Here is a 22,089-nt window from a genome sequence, read left to right as displayed (position 1 = left end):
CAGAAGAACATGTATGCAAAACACACTGCAACAGCCATCAGAGTACAGCACACTAGAATACTCTGAGTTCTTTTTTAAATGACATTTTATTTATCCACAGTACTGCATACCTGCCCTTCTATCATTTCTCTCAACATCAATGCAGAACACAGGAATTCTCTCCTTTCTGTCTTTTCTTTCCAAAGAGGGATCATCAAAAAAATCTACATATGGGATGCTAATTTTCCATGCGGCAAGGTTGCGGGGTGTATTTGGGGTACTAACAGCCTCCTCAGGAGAATCATCTTCCATCACCATAACGCCTTCTTCAATCTGTAAAGATTCAAACATCAAGATCTACAGTTCTATTTTAATTGGTCCAGTCTACCTTTACAAAACAGTATCAAGAAATATACACGATAATGAAACACAAATCCAGTCTTTAAGTATGTGTCACTAAGTAATAAAAGAACAAAAAAAACCATTTCATTAATGGAGTTGTCAAGTAGATGATTTTCTGTTTTTAGATCCACTGCAAATTAATTTGAATTTAGCAACTTTTAATGAGAACTGAAAGTTTTTATAGCACTATCAAGTTCCAATCTGACACTTCGGGGGGGGGGGGGGGGGCACGGAATAGAAGTACTAGAGGAAACAGATGGAAGAATGCCTTAGACACCGACTGAATGCTACAGGAACCAGCTTGGGTTCAGCATATTTAGCTGCACTGCATTTTCCCGCACACTAGGACCCAAATTGAAGACTTGAGCTTACTAGGTCAGGCCAGGAAGCTATCTAAACAAAACAAGGGACAGAAGCCAACAGTGCACCAAGCTAGCAGGTCTGCCACCCCCACAGCCAAGTGCAACGGAGTACGTTGTGAACACATGAATCTGACTTGCTCCGCAAGGTGCAACACAACCACAATGGGGATTGAATGATTCCTGCAGCCCACAGCTGCTTGTATTTTCACAAGCGTGGGCAAACAAGTTAAAAAAGAGCAGTCCTGTTTCCTTGTAAAACTGAAATTGTCTAAATCTAATTTAGCCTGCTGCCAGGCTGCAAGGGCTTCTATAACATCAGAACCCTGTGAGGAGGCAGGCGCTGCCTGACAAGGACCAACACCCAAGCCCATCGTCCTGCCTCCAGCCTGTGCCCGCCACAGCAGCGGCCAGCGCCTCGCTCTTCCCACCACAACTTACAGAGCTATTAACTACATTGAGATAGGTTAGAGTTGAGCGACAGTTCAAAAGTAGAGTACTTCAGTCAGTCTCGCATAGACACTTGAGAGTACTGCCACTTGTTAAAAGTTATAATAGGAGATTTTAACATATGAATTTACAACATGTGAAAACTACAGCAAACTGGAAAGCATGAATCTAACTTTCAACTCCTTTTCCCTTAGCTTCATAATTTAAAGCCAAATTTCCCTCAAAGGCCAAGCCTCGGTGGTTTAACAAGTTTTTCTGGTATTGGGATAGTCTAATTAATGCAATACAGCAATCCTGAAATAATTTTGGCTGTGTCTGCACTACAATATTCACATGATCATGACTCAACTGCAGCTGAAGCATAAATGGTTCAACACACGAGCAATCTTTGTTCAGTTTTGTTTTGCCTTTGCATAATACTGAAATGATCCTTAAACTGGTTACAGCATGGGCTGTTGTCTATCAAAACAGATCGCCGTAGATCCACTAACTGAATCTCTTCAAAACACATTTTTGCTTCCACTTACCTGATTTATTTGATAAAAAGAGAAACTGTGACAGGTGAAGAGTAGTCAGTTGCTACTGCACAGAGACCATGCTCAGCTAAGGTGCTTCATGATTTGAGAGCTGAATTATAGGCTGCGTTCTTTCACAAAGCAAATAAAAATAACCCCAGCCTGGAATGAACAATCAGGGCTCACAAACTGTGGGACAAACTTACACGGAAGAATGGAATAAATAGGACAGATGCTCTGAACCACAATGACAGGGTCGTCAGGTAGCTTTACACCTACAAAATCTTCCGTATGAGGTCTTACCCTCATTTTCCCCCTTCCCCAGGCTTTATGCAGTTGTCACCACTGGGTAGAAACCGCAGAACAACGTTTCAGGACAGCAACTCCAAAGTCAACAACAGCTGAGTTTCTGCAACTGCGCCCACATGAACTGGGTGCAATTTGCCCTCACTCCCCCAACCCTGTGAGGGCTGAGCTATCAGCTGCCAAACTTAAAGACTTCATAATCTATCCTGATTAAATGTGCATATTTGCATCAGCACTAAATAACAATCTCCACAAACACCTCCTTGCAAAAATGCAAGGCCATTCTGCAAACACTCAGGCTTACCTGATTCTGTAGTTTTTGACTAAACTAAAGGCTTAGAAAATGGACTTGATCAAAACTCAACTCTTGCCTATGTTTTCTGATTCCTTCTCTTTAATTTACCACTACTTGCCACTCTCATCTCCTACCATTTATCGTATCAGTTGATACAGTGATAACACTCCCAGCACTGCACAGTTAGAATAAGGGCTTAAAGCAGGTAGGGGTCAGTCATTTTTGAAATGTGCCGGGTCCTGCACTCCAGTCACAACAACCCCATGCAACACTACAGGCTTGGGAAAGAGTGGCTGGAAAGCTGCCTGGCTGAAAAGGACCTGGGGGTGCTGGTAGACAGCCAGCTGAACATGAGCCAGCAGTGTGCCCAGGTGGCCAAGAAGGCCAACAGCATCCTGGCTTGTATCAGGAATAGTGTGGCCAGCAGGAGCAGGGAGGTGGTTGTCCCCCTGTACTCGGCGCTGGTGAGGCCGCACCTGGAATACTGTGTCCAGTTTTGGGCCCCTCAATACAAGAAAGACATTAAGGTGCTCAAGCCTGTTCAGAGAAGGGCAACGAGGCTGGTGAAGGGTCTGGAGCACAGGCCTTATGAGGAGCGGCTGAGGGAACTGGGGTTGTTTAGCCTGGAGAAGAGGAGGCTGAGGGGAGACCTTATCGCTCTCTACAACTACCTGACAGGAGGTTGTAGTGAGGTGGGTGTTGGTCTCTTCTCCCAAGTAGCTAGCAATAGGACGAGAGGAAATGGGCTCAAGCTGTGCCAGGGGAGGTTTAGGTTGGATATTAGGAAAAATTTCTTCACGGAAAGGGTAGTGAAGCATTGGAACAGGCTGCCTAGAGAGGTGGTGGAGTCACCATCCCTGGAAGCATTCAAAAAATGGGTTGGCCTTCTTGGCTACCTGGGGACACTGCTGGCTCATATTCAGCCGGCTGTCAACCAGCACCCCCACGTCCTTTTCCACTGGGCAGCTTTCCAGCCACTCTTCCCCAAGCCTGTAGCATTGCATGGGGTTGTTGTGACCTAAGGGCAGGACCCGGCACTTGGCCTTGTTGAACCTCATACAGTTGGCCTCAGCCCATCAGTCCAGCCTGTCCAGATCCCCCTGCAGGGCCATCCTACCCTCGAGCAGATGGACACTCCCACCCAGTTTGGTGTCACCTGCAAACTTACTGAGGGCACACTCAATCCCCTCATCCAGATCGTTGATAAAGATATTAAACAAGACTGGCCCCAAAACTGAGCCCTGGGGAACACCACTTGTGACCAGTCACCAACTGGATTTAACTCCATTCACCACAACTCTCTGGGCTCAGCCACCCAGCCAGTTTTTTACGCAGCGAAGAGTACACCCGTCCAAACCATGAGCTGCCAGGTTCCTTAGGAGAATGCTGTGGGAGATGATGTCAGGTAGATGACATCCACAGCCTTTCCCTCATGCACTAGGTGGGTCACCAGATCACAGGAGATCAGGTTGGTCAAGCAGGACCTGCCTTTCATGAACCCATGCTGGCTGGGCCTGATCCCCTGGTTGGCCTGTACATGCCTGTTGAGCATACTCAAGATAAACCGCTCCATGATCTTCCCTGGCACTGAGGTCAGGCTGACAGGCCTGTAGTTCCCCAGATCCTCTTTCCGGCCCTTCTTGTAGATGGGCATCACATTGGCAAGCCTCCAGTCATCAGGGACCTCCCCTGTTAACCAGGACTGCTGATAGATGATGGAGAGTGGCTTGGTAAGCTCCTCCATCAGCTCCCTCCGTACTCTCAGGCGGATTCCATCCGGCCCCATAGACTTGTGAGCATCCAGGTGGTGTAGCAGGTCATTAGCTGCTTCCTCCTGGATTATGGGGGCTCCACTGTGCTCTCTGTCCCTGTCTTCCAGCTCAGGGGGCTGAATACCCTGGGGGTAACTCATCTGGCTATTAAAGACAGAGGCAAAGAAGGCATTAAGTACCTCAACCTTTTCCTCATCCTTGGTGATAATGTTCCCCCCCCCCCCGCCCCGCATCCAGCAAAGGATGGAGATTCTCCTTGGCTCTCTTTCTGTTCTTAATGTACTTGTAAAAACATTTTTTATTATCTCTTACAACAGTGGCCACATTGAGTTCTAGCTGCGCTTTTGCCTTTCCAGTTTCCTCTCTGCATGACCTAATCAGATCCCTGTACTCTTCTTGAGTTGCCTGCCCCTTCTTCCAAAGGTGGTAGACTCTCCTTTTTTCCCCCTGAGTCCCAGCAAAAGCTCCCTGCAGCCAGGCCAGTCATCTTCCCCGCCAGTTCATCTTACAGCACATGGGGACAGCCCACTCCTGTGCCTTTAAGACTTCCTTCTTGAAGAATGCCGAGCCTTCCTGGACCCCTCTGCCCTTCAGGACTGTCTCCCATGGGACTTTCTCAACCAGTGTCCTGAACAGGCCAAAGCGTGCCCTACAGAAATCCATGGTAGCGGTTTTGCTGGCCCTCCTCCTTACTTCGCCAAGAATCGAAAACTCTATCATATCATAGTTGCTAAGCCCAAGATGGCCTCCGACCACGGCATCTCCCACAAGTCCTTCTCTGTTTGTAAACAGCAGGTCAAGCAGGGCACCTCTCCTGGTAGGCTCACTTTCCAGCTGCATCAGGAAGTTGTCTTCCACACAGTCCAGGAACCTCCAAGACTGCTTCCTCTCTGCTGTGTTGTATTTCCAGCAGATGTCTGGCAAGTTGAAGTCCCCCACGAGAACAAGGGCTAGCGATTGTGAGACTTCTGCCAGCCGCTTATAGAATGCTTCATCTACCTCTTCATCCTGGTTGGGTGGTCTATAACAGACTTCCAGCACGACATCTGCCTTGTTGGCCTACCCTCTCATCCTTACCCATGAGCACTCGACCTTATCATCACAACTGTTGAGCTCTATACAATCGAAACACTCCCTAACATACAGAGCCATCCCACCGCCTCTCCTCACTAATTGAGGATGTGACCTCGGCTTGGGAATGAATACAGGGAAAACAAGGCAACAATCAGAAGCCAGCACATGGAAACCCTGCAGTGACATAACACAGCAGAAAAGGCAAAAACTTAACATTTTGAAATAAAGAAAGAAAAAAGACCACCACCACCACCACAGACTTCAAGACAAATTTAAAGCTTTTACTCACAAAGTCATCTTCTTCATTTAAGTTATAGTTGGGCAACATAGCTCCTTCCATTGCAGAACTCTTGAATACACCTTTTATTTTGTTGCCTATTCTGCTGATTCCAAATGATTCTCCTCTCTTCTGTGTGGTCCTAGGATTACAGAGTTCACAACACAAGGCATATTATTACACAGCAGCTTGGGTAGGCCGTTGCACATCAACTGTAGGTAAGAGAAACAACTCTATAAACAAGTAGCCAATATATTTACAATTCCACTTAAACTGAAATTCATTTATAGCAAATTTGTTCTGTGATCGATGAGCAAAATTTCTTGGTAACACTTAAGAGATAGGAGATTCCCATATGCTTAACCATGAGCAAACATTAACACTCTTACAATAGTATCCCAGTAATGCAGGACATAGAATAAACAATCAACCATGCAAAACAATTTTGTTTTGACAGCAGAAACTGTTGTATTGCTACAGGCATGCATGCCAAGGAGGTCACTAACTCTGTCCTTTTCCGTGTACTCATATTTAAATATTTATCCACTCTTGCCAGTACTGTAAATGGTGTCCTTAGATGCATTTTTTACATAAACATCCCAGAATTTTACAAGGTTGTATGATTCAAGATAGATCTCAACTTTTAAGCATTAGGGACAGACAAAAGGAATGTGCAAGGAGCAAGACTGAGAATGAGAGAAAACAGATGCAACTGAAGAATCTTGGCTTGAAGAGCCAGTCTGAGTGAAAGATGAAGACTTTCTGAAGTCTTGCTACTTATGACAAAGCATCCAAAAAGCAACAAGATATGGAAAAAGAAAGATAACTGGGCAGGAAGTGCACTCCTTACTGAGAACAGATTTTATAGCATTCTTATGCCCTTACATGAGACCTGACACCAAAGATTATTTCTTACATAGAAATGCTAGTAATTCCAGAAAGAAAAAAGGTTTCTGTTGAATATGGAATCAGCCTAAGGTTACTTACGGTAGTTTAATAAATACGATTGATAGGCGAGTTAAAAATCAATACAGTGAACTGCAGAATCAAAGACTCAAAAGAATTTTTATAGATTACTGAGATTAAAAGCACAATTAGAATCATAGAATCGTTTAGGTTGGAAAAGACCTTTAAGATCATCCAGTCCAACCATTAACCTACACTACCAAGTCTACTCTAAGCCAATCACGGATAGACTAGACTAAACCATGTCCCGAAGTGCCACATCTACCCGTTTTTTGAACACTTCCAGGGATGGTGACTCCACCACTTCTCTGGGCAGCCTGTTCCAATTCTTGACCACCCTTTCCGTAAAGAAAGGCACTTAAGAGGACCAAAAAATATCCTAAGTGTTTCTTTTTCCTTTAAAACAAAAAATTATTAACTACTGAACAGTAGTACCAATGGAACAGCAGAGACCATCAGGTAAAGCATCTTCATCGGCCATGAAACCACACTGCTGACTCAAAATGTGCATGTGTGTGTTGCCGACAATCTTCCTGTTTATAATTTTATCCAGACTGTGTACATGACTAAAATTGCATAAACAATCCACCATTTTTCCAAATATTTTGCTTTTTCTATCTCATATTATTATTATCAGTTCCAAAGCAGACAGATACCATTTATCTTACTTAATCTCTGCTAACCAAAAATAAGGTTGCTTGGCTGTTTGTAGTCTAAATCCATGTTTGAACAATTTTACTCATTTTTAAACAACTTATTCTACATGTTACTGTGCTGAACTGAACTTTTTCTTCACAATGGGGACCTACCTGAATCTTGTTCAAGAACTTAATCACTGGGCTAGCAAAATACAAACCTTATTCAGACAAAACTAGACAGCTTTTCTAGAAGGGTAATACTTCAGACCTCTGGCTTGACTCTTGAAGAAGTTTTCATCATTCCTGTGAAAACTCGTGCAGTTCTCAAGATGTTGAACAAAAACATTAATTTGCACAAGCTCAGAGATTTGATAAGAGTACTGCAGGCTCAGATCAGTTCTTTCCCACACTGATCGTGCTCCAGCTGAAGGCAGAATACAGCTTTGCCTGTAACTGCAGTACTGAGCTATATGGAGCCAGGATTCAACCTGGTAGCTGGGAACCACCCCTTCCTGCCCCAGTGCTGAGCCGAGAGATCACGCCTAATCAATACAGAGCAATCACTAAACTGGAACAAGTATGAAGTGACAAACTAGGATGGGATCTCTGCAGGAAGAGACACAAATTCAGAACAAACACTGGTGAATAAGAGGGTACACAGAGACATGGTGGACAACACGTGGAGAAAACATAGACTGGTCCGGCAAAAATCCTTGAGCAAGCACGCAGAGCACAAACCAGATTAGATGACCATGGAAAAAATGTGGGGATGTTAGCAGAGACAGACAACAGGATGATCAATCTTTTGAGGATGCTGAGCAAAGAAAAAAAAAAAAACCAAAACCCAAAAAAACCCCCAGGTATCAGGATGAAAATCTAATAGATTCACTGGTTAAGCAGAAATAGGAGAAAGAACTTAAGGCTAGGTAGAAGGGAAGAGACGGGACTAGGATATGGTCAGGTTCAAGGCATGAGGGAAGAAAGACGAGAGGAGGTGGCCAGTTTAGAACAGAGACCAAGTCTTTCAAGACCTGTCAACTCTGCTACTGTCAACAAATACATATACACAAAACTCACTGGGAAAAGTATGCCCCTCCCTCTAGTGCTGATCCATGTAACAGCATTATTAGATCGTCATTCTATAGTTATTGTCTTGGCAGGACCCTGAGCAGAGAGTCTACAGGTTCCAACATTTCTGATGAATGATGTGACAACAAGAGGTTGGAATACATTTTTCTTTTCTTTTTTTCTTTCTTTTTTTTTTAAAAAAAGGTCCAGAAGTCACACATACATAACATTAAAAAATTAACAATTGTTGTTCACTCCACAGCTGGGAATTGCAGACCAAAGATTGCATTAGTGCCACTGTGCACTGTGGCATTCTTTAATTGTGGATGGTTGCAAAATAATTTTCCTACAGGATCCCTGCCTCATTCAGCACACTGAACAGATCTTTGCTAGTGATCAGCCAGGGCTATGCAGCTGAAGAGTGCTATTGTGAACCTCTGCAGGTCAAGAAGTACCAGCCAAGTCATATGTATCAGACAAGCTAGATATTTACATGCATTTGAAGGCAGAGTGCCATTTTCTTTTGGCTGACTAAAACCACTACACCCAATTAGGAGAAACGCTGAGCTCATAGCTGCACTTAAAAATCAATGAACTGTACTTATATCTCAAGTACTTCTCATTGCTCAACATTCTAGCAAGTTATAATACAACACACTGAACTGCCACATGAAAGATAAAAAGTGTCTATATACTTTGCTTCCTAACCTGTAAAATGAAGTTGATGATGTTCCCTCAAGACTCAAGAATGGTACAAGTAATATATGAAATACTGATGCTCTGACAAATTCTAAGGAAAAGCCCATAACGAAAAAATTGTTTTCTGAGTTTGGATATCATGAATTTAAAGAGGCACAAATAATGACAAAACAAACGACTGAGCAGCTATTAAGGCATTAATGAGTGACCGTAGACTACCTAGAGCAAATTATAAAAAATAGCGTAAGTTGTAATCAAACCTGTAACAGTCACAAGGAAAGCTGCAGAGAGAACTAATTTAGGGACCTGCTGGTTTTGAATGCTTGATAATATTCATAAAATAGTTATATTTTCATGCAGTGTTAGGCAATGATCATCCTGGACACAGCTGTGCAAGATAAAACAAGCAGTTGATAAAACCTCAAACAGGATCTGGAAATGTGACATGGAACAAACAAAATTTTGGAGCAGCTAGCAGTCACAGGCCAAAAAAAAAAAGCTTCAAGTTATACAAATATATTTCAAAACTAATAAAAACAGACAAATTGTTAACAGCAAACAATATTAATATACTGCAAACTTATGAAATTAGTAATTAAGCAATTTCTCAACACTTGTAAAGAGAACATGGGGAGCAAAGCTTGTTGTGGAGAAAAATGCAGTTTAGTCCAGAGAAGACACTCACATTTTTACAAATACAATGGGCAGTTAATTGCTGTTACAAAGGCTGCGTGATGCAGTCATGATAGATACAGTGTAACTAACACACAATTATCGAGTGTTAGACAGACTTACCGGAAGTCATCCAAACTCAGGCTACTTCTGCAACAACAGGCACATAAATTACCTCAGAGCCCAGGAGAAAATAACATTAAAAGAAGAAAAAAAAAACCAAGCCCAAAAAACCATCCCACAACCAAATTTGACAGGCCTGCCCCAACAAAACTGAATAGGCTTTGACCATCACTACAGATTATTAAAAAATGTGGTACGATTAGGAGTTCCTGACCTAAAATCCTAAGAAAGTGAAATGCGAACAGTACCTGCACATTTCATCACCACAATCTTGGCTTTTGAATTTAAAACCTTAGTTATTGAAACTTTCAGGTCTTCTCTGACATTCAGCACAAGTGGCTACCAATTTATAGAGAATGACTTTCATTCTTAAAGTTACCTGCAGTGCCAAACAGGCAGCTAACTTTTCCCATAACCTGTGTTCAGAAGTCATGTAGGAATCTAGTTCACTTGGCCAATACAAAGAAAAGGCTGTGGACTTATTTATGTAATAATGCCTCACCCCACCCCCCCATATTAGATATCGTAAAAAACACTATTAATTTTTTTTTTATTTATTTCACAGATTTTAAGAACTGTCATGTATTTTTGACATTCTACATAACCTGGTTCTACATGGAACCAATGCCTTGGCCATCAATTCAGCAATTCCAACTGAGATGTTTAAATGGATTAACCAGAAACAGAGTCACCGCGCACATGATTTTAATTCACTGGCGCTACTGAATTCTGGACAAACTGATATGGCATTAAAATATTCAAATTTTAGATTTTGTTTTACAAGAGGAACTGATTCTAAGGCATCTTACACTGACTTTAGTCATGTTAACTGTGAAACTGGAAACATAACCTACCAAGTTGGAACTGATGGTGACAATTACATTGCATACAACTGTTTACCAACTTAATTCTGTTGTTTTTACTCCTAACCACTCCCCAAAATTGTTAACATCTTTTCTACTTGGTCCTTTACTTGGTCCTTTTCTACTTGATCCTTTACTATGTTTTAATTTTATTGCTATCCCAATGATGAGAAATCAGGATGCATCTATTTCTATATGTAGTCATATGTAGAAAATCAAGGCTATCCAGAAATCTGGGAGTTTATATCACATGCAGGCTTTTCTTTTTTTGTTAGACTTCCAACGCAAAATACCTTTAAGTAATGTAGTAACATATTATAAATACATACATATAAGAGAGGGAGAAGGAATTCTTGTCCTCTCTTCCATGCACCCAAAATTAAGTCGCCAAAATTGGAACTTAAAACATCCATTTTCATTGGCCACACACATTAAACATTAGGTGGAAAACACCAGTTACAGAGTTAAACTGTTGACAATCACAGCTAGTTATCAAGTTATCATAATATCCTCAATGTGACTTCTTTACACTCCAGAAACACTTGGGACTTCTCGTCTATTACCTTAGCAGTTTTCATAGCACATTATTTGTCCTATCTGTACACAAAAAGCTATGATTATTTTGTACAGTTCAAAGAAGTGATTCAAACCAGAAATTACACGCTGATAGTCACTTCTTCCTACTTTCCCACTTGTATTTTCTAGAAACTACTCTAAAATCTTCTTGTCTTACAATAAGTGAAATCTTTCAACACATTACCCACATGTACATTCCACTGGGATTTTATATCTACTACTTGATCTGACTTTCTAACCAGCAGTATCTATGCAATACACACACAGTACCCCTAGCAAAGCATCAAAGATATGGAAAACAAAACTCATCTCTTTGCATGTAGTTTCTCTCAACTGGAACTAATGCTAGAATAGGGAAGAGAAGGCAGAATGATGTATGTGCATATGGATAACATCTGGAATAATTCCCTAAGTAACCTTTTTTTAATTTGGGTTTTTTTTTCCTTGACAGTGACTGTCCCAGACTCTGCAGAGGGAAACTCCAAAGCAACAGGCAAACTACTTGCAGATAGGACCTCAGATAGGAGCTGTTTCATGGAAATAATCACTGAGGCACCACTTCAGAAACATGCAGTATCTCGTATCATAAACAGCATATATACTCAGGGCATTCAAATTGGTCTAAAATGTAAACCAGATACATTTCAGTAATGCTGTGGATACTGTTTGAACTCCAGGCAAATATGTTGTAACACTCCCCAAACAAAATTTGCTTATTTTGTAGCCAGAGACATATTTCAAAAACTCTAGGCAGAGACTGCCTGCAATTTCACCCTTTCTGTTTTGGAAACCCAAGCACCAGGGAGGTGACCTAAATGTTTCATACTTTAACTAGATTTAAGAACTGTATGACAGGATACTTTCAACCCTTGACATGAGTAATTCTGAGAAAGATACCAGAAGGCAGATTTAAAGGTCTGGATGAAACCCTGTAGCCATCTTTGACAGAAGCAGGAGTGTGTTTTAAGGTCACTATTCCTAGTGGAGTATCACATAGGGGATAAATGCAGTTTGGTCTAGCTGCCTCCCATGCCTCTTTGGTAAGAAACAAAAGCTTGTCAGCACCAATCTGAGAAAGCACTACACCACAGCTTAAGTCCTGGATCTACAAGAACTATAAAGATTACGTAATAGATGTCACTAATGGAGATATATTAAAAAGAACCACCACGTAGTTTTTGAAGAACGTTAGCAGGGGAGACAGGGATCTTGCAATAATACACCTTACGGTAGGCTGCAAATCAAGAGGGCTGCTGCTAGGTGTATCTCTAACAAAAGCAGAAAAAGTTAAATAAATTGCTGAAGAGTACTCTAAGATGATAAAAACTAGCATTTTCTACAGTACCATGGATCTTATTTCATACCAAGAAAGCAAGCCTATCCAAATTAAAGACTGTCTCATTGAAGTTCTTCTTTTGGCTAGACCATGAGAACAATTCAGCTGGGCTAGTCCATGACTGAGCCATCCAGCATAGAATGAAAGACAAGAAATTATGAGACCTCAAGCTTCCTCAACCCATCCCCACAGTGGAAGATCACCCAACCATACCACAGGAGATGCTCCTCTTCTCCACAGGCCCTAAGGAGCCTGAAGGTGGTCTGTAAGTATACAGTCAAAAACCCAGAAACAAGGCTTCTGACACTACATTTCTGCAATGAATGGGGAGAGCTGGGGGACAGAAAACACATTTGACCTAGGAAAAATGGCAAATGCTCCTTGTCACAACAACAGGAGATACCCATTGCATGACCAGGTTGGTCAGACGCAGGGTATGCTGTACCCATCCCTGTAAGACCCGAAATCCAAGACAACCCAGGTTTGCACCAACAAAATGGTATTCATATATACAGTCAATTAAATCACCACTTTATTTCCACGTTATGATATTCTCACTGTAAATTTATTTTTCCCTTCCCGCTTCTCAAATGTTGAGGTCTAAATCACATTTTAAATTCTTTAATGTAAAACACCTCAAAGCAACGGAGACATCTTCTATAATATTGCTTGCTCCATCAGTATGTAATTAGTGCATTTTAAAAAAAAGTAGAGCTAAAAATTTAGTCAAATTAGTATCAGGCAGTAGCAAAATTCCTATGGTTTAATATTTTATTAAATTATTATTATTATATTAAAATTATTATTATTTTTAACTAATAGACGAAGAAAAACACTTAAAAGATAATACCATACCTACCTGTTAAACTTTGAATTGCGTGTTGGTGACTCTGCTCCTCTTAAAAGGTGTCTGAAGTACTATAACAGACAAATAAGGTATCAAAGAAAATACTGGGTTAACTGCAGTGAGGGCTACTATGCAACAACATTGCAGAATTCAGGAAACAAGAACAGAAGTAAAAGGTAAGCTGCCCATAATCTAGGAATTAGAATAGTCATCTGGAAAAGGACACACCAAATTTGCAAAACATGCTCCCAGGACCACTTATTTCACTTCACATAGTCTTGGGATTAAAAAATGAAAACCAAACCAGAAGTAAAACTAAAATTAAGCACCAAAATCCATGTCTCCTCCTTGCTAAAAATCAAGGATTTGAAGCATTATAGCTATTATGGAAAAGATGATCATCAATGCCATTTTTGAGAAATACACTTTATTAAGAACAATGCCAAGTAAGCTAAGTACCCATTCCCAGGACAACTCAATATATTCTGCTTCAAATAAGCACAAGAAGCTTAACATGCAACCTGATTTACATACACAAACTCTAAAATGGACAAGAATTCAGACTCAGCCCTGTGTTTAAAGTGTTTCCTATTAGGCAGCTTTAGGCAGCTGTTGGCTCAATGTAGGGATTTTTTTGATTTTTTTTTTTTTTTTTAACACTTGCATTCAGAACCTAATCATAGAACAATCTCAAATGCCTAGTAAATTGCTTTGAATGACCTTCCTGAAAACAGACACCTGACTTTTAGCTGCTGGAATGCAGCTGAAGGTACCTAAATACAACCTTTGTATCTTTCTTTAAGTACCATTGTATTTTAAAAAGTAAATAGATTCTTAAAAATGTTCTATGTCTATCATGCAGATGACTTACGCCAAACTTGCAATCATAAAAGAAGGGTTGCAGAGGATTTTATAATAGCAGTGGTATACACAAATTGTCACATCAAAAAATGAAGAGGTTTTCTTATTCTGTTGGTGGTGTGTTGAACTAGAATAAATTCAATTCTCTTACTGAGAGTGGTCTCAGCTCTGGCATGCTAACTGAAGTGAAAAATGGAGACATATTTTTCAGTTCCACACGCACGACTGTTGTGAATAAGGTATCCTAAAAAAATAAAGTCTTGCTTTAAGACTACTCTTCAAATCTTTCAGACTTACCTCATCACTGTGACAGAACATAGGCGTAAAAACATTCTCAAGTAGAGAAAGTACATGCTCATAAGCTTCAAAAAGACACCTCATAGTTTGAAGTTTCACAACATCCATATATGGACCTTCAGCAACTATAAAAAAATTGTAAATATAAATAGATACAGATATATATGGGCATAGAAAGTTTGAGTTTTTTTCTGGTCTGAGTTTGTGATTGCTTTGCAAGCTACTATAAGTCTGACATAAAAAACAGAAATAAACTGACAAAACAAGGCTTAAGCACAATATAGCAAGGGGGTAACAACTTTCAAAACTATAACAAAAGTAAAGATTGATCATATTCAGATGAATTAGTCTTCACTTTATTACAGAGTGCTGTTTAAATTCCAGTGTAAATTATTCCTTTCAAATTCAAACTTACTTCTTTGAATCTCTTCCACAATAAAAGGGTCAAATCTAATTTTGTCAATGCTTTCATCCAAACAGTAAGTTTTGTAAATTTTCTGTACTTCTTCATGAAGAGACATCTTTTCAGTATCCGATAGTTCTGGTCGCAAAATTCTGTCATTGAATTCCTCTGAGAAGTAAAGGAAAGAAAATGCATTTGTTGATCCACTTTGCTAACAAATAGCATCTTGAAGCAACATATAACATCAACTCATTTTCCAGCAAATACAGTAATTTGTAAAACCTTAAAATCAACAGAAACAGAAGACATTTCAAAATCTCAGGTAATAAGGTAGCTGCCTTATTACTATAATTCACATTTGTTCATAAAATTATTACTAAAAATATATTGCAATTAAAACTAATTATTCCTTATCACAGTAAGGATAAATCCATGAAGTTGTTCCTGGCTGGTGAATGAATCAGAAGAATGAATTTTTTCTTCCTAAATTACCAAATTGTAAATTGTAGTTTTCTTCTAGCATGATTTCCAGTTCATGCCAGACACACACAGTCCCAACAGCCATTTATACCAGTCATGTGCCTATTCTGCTGCTATTTCATTCCTAAGACCCAACCCATCATAATATTTTCAATAATATCTTTAATATCATACTAACTTGAGAATGAACCTCCCTGACAAAATAAAAATTCTGTTCAGCACAATTATTATGCAATCCTGCCTGATTTATTGGCCCATCCCAATTGGAAGGATTATGAGCACATAAGAAGCTGCATGCACAGAGATTATTTATATTTCTCTTACGTAAAGATTAATGATTTCTGCAGTATTTTATGAGATAAAGTCTGTCTAATTTAATTTCACATCTTTCTGATGTATGTATGGGCTCGGGATATGAAGACGCACCCATTATTTCCTATGCAACATGGAAATACTCATTTACTAAAAACAAAAACCAAAAAGCCATTATTTTGGTACGCCAGTGATTAACTACTAATTGACCAAAAAACTTGAAATAAACCACTCTAACTTACAGAAGCTTCACAGAAAATCTTATCATTGGAAAACAGAAGGCTTTTCAAACAGTACTTGTGTAATGGTAAAACCAAATGCACACTTCGTAACCAAAGTACAGGTTACTGAACAGAAGTTTTCAACACCTTTAATGTTCCTGTTACGTTTCTATTCTTTACAGAAATCAGAATTTTAAAGCTAAAAGAACATGAAAAGCTTTTCATGAAGAACAGCTTATTTTAGTAATACTTTAGTAACCACATATTAAAAAAAGGCAACTGTAGTTTGTATCAGTGGCCAGAACATTTTTCTTACAAGAACATTCTATTTTAAAATGTCCAACCTTTATCAATAAACAGAAATACAATTAAGACCTACAGTCCACATCGACATTAACATTGCCAAGATTAGCATTCAAGAATCAGGACATATTAAAGAAAGTAAGCACAGATCCTGAAAGGTAATCTCTTACTTAACAATATTGCCTAGTTCTGAGACAGAATATTCACTTCAATGTGCGAATGCTTAAAGCTTTTAGAGATCGCCAAACATACCTCAGCACACGTATGCAATCTTACCTACAGTCAGGCAGAACTGCAGCACATGGACTGCCCCTTCCTGTTTCAGGAAGTTCATAAACCGAAATAAAAGGTCTTGCTGATCTCTGATCTCCTTTAGCTCCAGTTTTAGGACCTTAATAGGTAAAAAATGCAGTCAGCTAATGTTCAAACTTTCAGTGAGTACATAAATAATGCAAGGAGTTGTAGAACAAAAACAACAGGTAAAGTAAAATACTTATTTAAAACAGGGAAGGAAATAAATGTTGCCTTTGCTTACAGATGGTTTTTTATTTCTTGGCTCTGCAAATTTCTGAAGGAATGGAACCAATGAAGAAGTAGGTTCAGTTGCTTTCTCAGGCTGTAGAAAAAAATGACAAGAGACAATTAGAAAGCTTCCTTAATGGATGAACAAACTACTACTGTTTTAACTTTGTCAGTACTCACTGGACTATCATCAATGAAGATCAGCAGCAAATGGTTGACAGTGTCCTGCAGGAAAACACAATACAAAATTACTATTAAAGAAACTCAACAGATTAGATGAAAATCATTTCACTACTATGTTATGACCAAGTTTAAACCTGTGAATATATTAATATTTAAAAAAAAATCCAAAACCAAAACCACAAAGCCTGGCAACACATGTTTGAGAATTAACCTTCAACAGTGTCCTTCAAGTATTTACAAGTCAGGGAATTTCCGAAGAGTCCTGCACAGAAACATTCTTTACCCAGTGGAGGAAAGCTCTACAAAGTATTTTTACTGTTCCTGCAGACCTAATGAACTACTAATACTTCCACAGCTACAGTACTTTCTGCCCACAGCTAGGTGATACCTTCTTAAGTATTGCAATTTTGCCTATTAAAATACATGCATAAATAAAATAAAAGATGGCAGTGTTCCATCTTTAGAAATAAACACTCTCTTATTTGCAGAATTAAGGACAAAAGAATTGATTTCAATACAGCTGCAAAAAAGGCTGGTTTACTTACACTGCTATAAAGATACATACAGCTAGAGCTCAAGTAATTGAGCCCTTGTTTCAATGTAGTTATAGCAATTAGAAGGTGCTTATAACTAGCACGGTATTCTCCCATTTGACAGAAATAATAGTCCCTCATTAAAAATACATTCTTAAGAGATCATGCCAATACTGTATTTTAGTCAGTTAAGCATTCAAACCAGTTACAATGAACAAACAAAAACATTGGCCACAAGATTTCTTTTTCTTCTACCCAGCCAAAATGCACAGCAAGTCAAGTCACTGTGCCTCATTTGCTTTACCACAATATACTTAGTAAGAAAACAGTAATACTGAATAAGTTAAGATTATGCCTGTGCTCCTAAGTCTTACAGGATCAGCTAAGAAATCCATTGAGGGAAGGAAAACAGAACCAGGTAGAATCTCTCGTATCAGAAGAGCCAGGGATCTGAAAAAGGGGGGGGGGGGGGGGAAAGAAAGAAAAAAAAAAAATCAGAACCAATACTAGATTACATAATTTTCTAAGTGACGCTTCCAATGCCATTATATTTTACTGGGAAATATTATTAAACACTAAAATACCTTAAGTGTGCTAGAATATTTTTAAAACCAATCAAAACACCCATAAGCAAAGGGATAACAAGGAGGGATGATGAGGATGATTTTGGAGTTCATTCTTTCACTACCCAAAATTATTGTACTACATAGTATGCAGATACTTTAAAGAATATAATTCTAAATAATTTCTATACCTGCACTCTGTTGACTTTGGGGGCAAAATATAAGGAAAAAGAAGTTCAGTAAGTTTTCTTAAGTAGTGAAGTTCATCTCTTCGGCTTCTCAAAGCAACATGGAGTTCTGGTCCATATTCTTCTAAAGCAGCTTGCTGTAAAAATTCTGCATTTTTTACTGCAAGTAAAAAAAACAGTATTACAAGTTGTTTCAGCTTTTTCTTATTGTGAAATAAGAGGTGACTGCTTTTCATTTGAGCTAAAAAGTTAATACTTTTAGTACATATACACCTGCCAAAAAGGATGCGATGTTGAATATTTACAAAAGAACCTTGGCTTAGACTTTGAAGCCTGGACATGTAAAAGTAAAACCTCACACTGAAATAAGAATTCCTTCACCAAACAATTGCAGTTTGCATGTTTTCCAGAATTTTTTCTCATTTATAATTATTGAAGAACTCAACATCTTGATTATTCTAAAAAAATGCATTGCTCAAAGCCTGCCTCTACTTGCTTTTTTCCTGACCTCCTTCACTGTCTCCCATTTATTGGGCTTCTACCTATTGACTTGCCTACAACACAATTTGAAATCAATGTAAACTTAAATTTTCATTCAATCCTGTTATATCCATTTCCTGCTTAGAACGTTTAGAAACAAATGTGAAGGAACGTATAAACACAACATAAATCAAACCAAAACCAGCATGGGGATCTGCAAGAGTGCTGCCTCTTATAAGTAGTTGTATGGAGTTGAAAGAATACCTGCTTTATCAGATTAAAAACTATACATATTAATTAGAAGCAACAACGTTACATTCCTTCAAATAATTTCAAAGGCAAGAACTGAGCTGTAATAAATCACACCTAGCTGCACTAGCAATCTGGCACAGCCTCATGCCAAGAACCACACCAGTCACAGGTCAGGTACCTAATACATACCTGTTATGTAGTAGAAGGTTAAAGCTCATTTCTAGCATATTGAATTTAGTACAGAAGCCTGCTAGCTTGTCCTTCACAACCAAGAACCATGAATGGTATCAGCTGATAGTGGGGATGCAGGAATGTATATTGCCTGATAAATCTGCCTAGCTGGTGTCACTAAAAGCAGAGAGGAGGCATGCACTCTTGGCAAGGACAGGTAATGAATGATGGAGGCGTCTCTGCAAATACTGAGGAATTACTAAGAGACGTAATGGTAAGAAGAACAGGAAAAAAGGAAATGCCCCCTAAAGCAATAATTTTAAAAAGCGTTTAGAAAATAAACAGAAAAGGCTAGGCTCAATTAGCAACCAAAGCAAGGCCTGAAAGCTGCCTCTGAATCATGTATTACAGTGGCTGGTTTAGCAATGTTTACCAGAAAGCAGTACTAAAAGTCATTTTCAGCTGCTACTTCACATATCTGCCCTCAAGGAACGAGTCTTTTCCTTTAAAACATTGAAGAAAATAGCTATATTTTCAGTGCCATACATTTAAAATACAGTTCTTTGCTGCTAAAGAAGTGTTTTCAACTCCATAGTAGAAATCAAAGGAAATACGAAATTTGGCATAAACAGCACTGCAAGATAATCATAGAACCATAGAATCATTTAGGTTGGAAAAGACCTTTAAGATCATCCAGTCCAACCATTAGACTAACATTACCAAGTCCACCACTAAACCAATCAAGGGGAGAGTAGCAATTTCATGTTTCCTGGCTTGGGGGCTGGATTATTTATAAAGAAAGTAAAAACTAGGAATCATTAAGACTGGAAAGGACCTCTAAGATCATCAGTCCAATCATCAAACCAACACCACCATGCCCACTAAACCATGACCCAAAGTGCCACGTCTACCCGCTTTTTGAACACTTCCAGGGATGGGGACTCCACCACCTCTCTAGGCAGCCTGTTCCAATGCTTGACTACCCTTTCCGTGAAGAAATTTTTCCTAATATCAAATCTAAACCTCCCCTGATGCAGCTTAAGCCCATTTCCTCTCATCCTATTGCTAGCTACTTGGGAGAAGAGACCAACACCCACCTCACTACAACCTCCTGTCAGGCAGTTGTAGAGAGCGATAAGGTCTCCCCTCAGCCTCCTCTTCTCCACACTAAACAACCCCAGTTCCCTCAGCCGCTCCTCATAAGGCCTGTGCTCCAGACCCTTCACCAGCTTCATTGCCCTTCTCTGGACATGCTCCAGCACCTCAATGTCTTTCTTGTATTGAGGGGCCCAAAACTGGACACAGGATTCCAGGTGCAGCCTCACCAGTGCTGAGTACAGGGGGACGATCACTTCCCTGCTCCTGCTGGCCACACTATTCCTGATACAAGCCAGGATGCTGTTGGCCTTCTTGGCCACCTGGGCACACTGCTGGATAATCTAGTGTCTTGAAATTGTTGTTGTGCCATGAAAAACATCTAACATGATCACACTATGGCTCGTTATTCATGTTCTTCATTACCCACTACTCACAGGGCCAATGGCATATATTTATGGATATCAAGCAGACGTTTTGAGGGAAGGGAGGAAAGTTCATGACTCCAGTGAAAGTAAACAGCTATGCTTAAAAATGGAATGGAACCACATTTAGTAGATACAGCATTGTGGAACACAGCCAGTGAAAAAAATAAAGATAACTATTTTCCAACAGAGCGAGTGTTCTATTTTCCTAATACTCCTTCAATGTGCAGTATTAATATAATTTTTACATTAGGCTTGTAAAGATATTTTTATTTGGATAATAATTAAATATGCTACTACTCAAAGTCTCTGCATGGCTTATAAACATAAACCTACCTTTTCAACATATTGAACAACTCCACTAACTGCTCATGCTAGTGTGCAGATGTGAAAGCATTCTAGCTATAAGAGTTACAGTTAAGGACAGTGCACGGATGTGCAAATCCTTTCATTTATAATTGCTCATCTGGATAGAGAGGATAAACTTCAAGCAGCGTTACTAAATATATTGATTGCTCTGAACAGACAAAAAACACATTCCTGTTTACCACAGAGAGAAGAAAATTTAGTATTTTCAAGGTGGGGCAATGAAAATCAAAACAGAAATTTTTTGTACTGTAACTTTTTCCCTATTTGTCTTTGCAACCTCCAGAAGAAAAATGCAAAAGGATCACTTTTTTTTTTAAAGCGAAGGCAGCGAGGATGAAAAGATTTAGCAAATATAACAACAAACATGCAAAAAGAAACATTTATACTTGCTCTTTGAAACTGAGAATGTATTAAGTCTTTACCTTTCTGCCTGGCCTTGGCTATCACTTCGATGTGTTTCATTGCTGCCTTGAGCATTTTCTTTGTTACAACAGTTGGAATATCCACCTAAAGAACAGTTTTAAAACAAAGAGACTTGTTCTAGTTTTTTCCCCAAATTTATTACAGACAACTATCAAACATATTAATTTGCTTATATGTCCCCATTCTAACCATAAAATGAAGAAACAACACATGAATTCTCTAGGTGACCTGACAGTATGCTCATTCTTCTGGGCAAAGCATACAACATCATGTAGAACTAAATGTCATAAGCAATACTGTTAACACATCTATTGTCAGCTTGTTCCCATTACGATTCTTCCATTGCAGTAATTATTTAGTAATACAGCTTGATTTCCAAGTCACAGTATATGACACCTAGTTCTACGTGAAGATTTGACCACCAACAAAAGCAAGTCAACTACACTCTGCTTCTAGTAATTCTGTACCTTAACCCTCAACAATCATTGTCCACAAGGACTAGAAGCAAAGCGAAACTCTCTCTATATATGCAGAAAAAGCGTCCCAGCTCAGGTGACGGCAGAATCAAAAGAAAATTTGAGTTACCGAGTCAAGATGACTGTTAGTGCCAACAATGATATCACATCCTCCTGCTCACAGGTCAAATGCGCCAGCCCCAATCATCTTGGTGGCCCCTTGGTTGAACTTGCTCTACTCTATCAATGTCTCTTCTGTAATGGGGAGCCCAAAACTGGATGTAGTACCCTAGATGCCATCTAAAGAACACCAAGTAAAGGCAGATAATCACTTTC

General features: G+C 39.4%; 1 protein-coding gene across 6 annotated transcripts in view; it reads right to left on the bottom strand.

Moving 5' to 3' along the window:
- SNX14 (sorting nexin 14) overlaps positions 1-22,089 on the bottom strand; it is a 56,635-nt gene that overhangs the window by 17,654 nt on the left and 16,892 nt on the right. For 5 of the 6 annotated variants that reach the window (XM_075708481.1, XM_075708483.1, XM_075708484.1 and 2 more), the window contains 12 exons: positions 21,298-21,382; positions 18,087-18,243; positions 17,707-17,782; positions 16,797-16,841; positions 16,630-16,710; positions 16,371-16,485; positions 14,791-14,946; positions 14,376-14,500; positions 13,230-13,288; positions 9,596-9,622; positions 5,442-5,571; positions 111-312 (listed from right to left, as the gene is read on the bottom strand). In XM_075708481.1, the coding sequence (XP_075564596.1) occupies positions 111-312; positions 5,442-5,571; positions 9,596-9,622; positions 13,230-13,288; positions 14,376-14,500; positions 14,791-14,946; positions 16,371-16,485; positions 16,630-16,710; positions 16,797-16,841; positions 17,707-17,782; positions 18,087-18,243; positions 21,298-21,382 (1,258 nt within the window). The remainder of the gene's footprint in view (positions 1-110; positions 313-5,441; positions 5,572-9,595; positions 9,623-13,229; positions 13,289-14,375; positions 14,501-14,790; positions 14,947-16,370; positions 16,486-16,629; positions 16,711-16,796; positions 16,842-17,706; positions 17,783-18,086; positions 18,244-21,297; positions 21,383-22,089) is intronic. The other variant, XM_075708482.1, reaches the window with a different exon arrangement.

The sequence above is a fragment of the Pelecanus crispus genome, chromosome 3 (assembly GCF_030463565.1).
Source record: "Pelecanus crispus isolate bPelCri1 chromosome 3, bPelCri1.pri, whole genome shotgun sequence".
NCBI classification, from domain to species: Eukaryota; Metazoa; Chordata; class Aves; order Pelecaniformes; family Pelecanidae; genus Pelecanus; species Pelecanus crispus.
The sequence above is the reverse complement of the archived record's forward strand: the minus strand, read 5'-3'. Positions and strand labels throughout refer to the sequence as shown.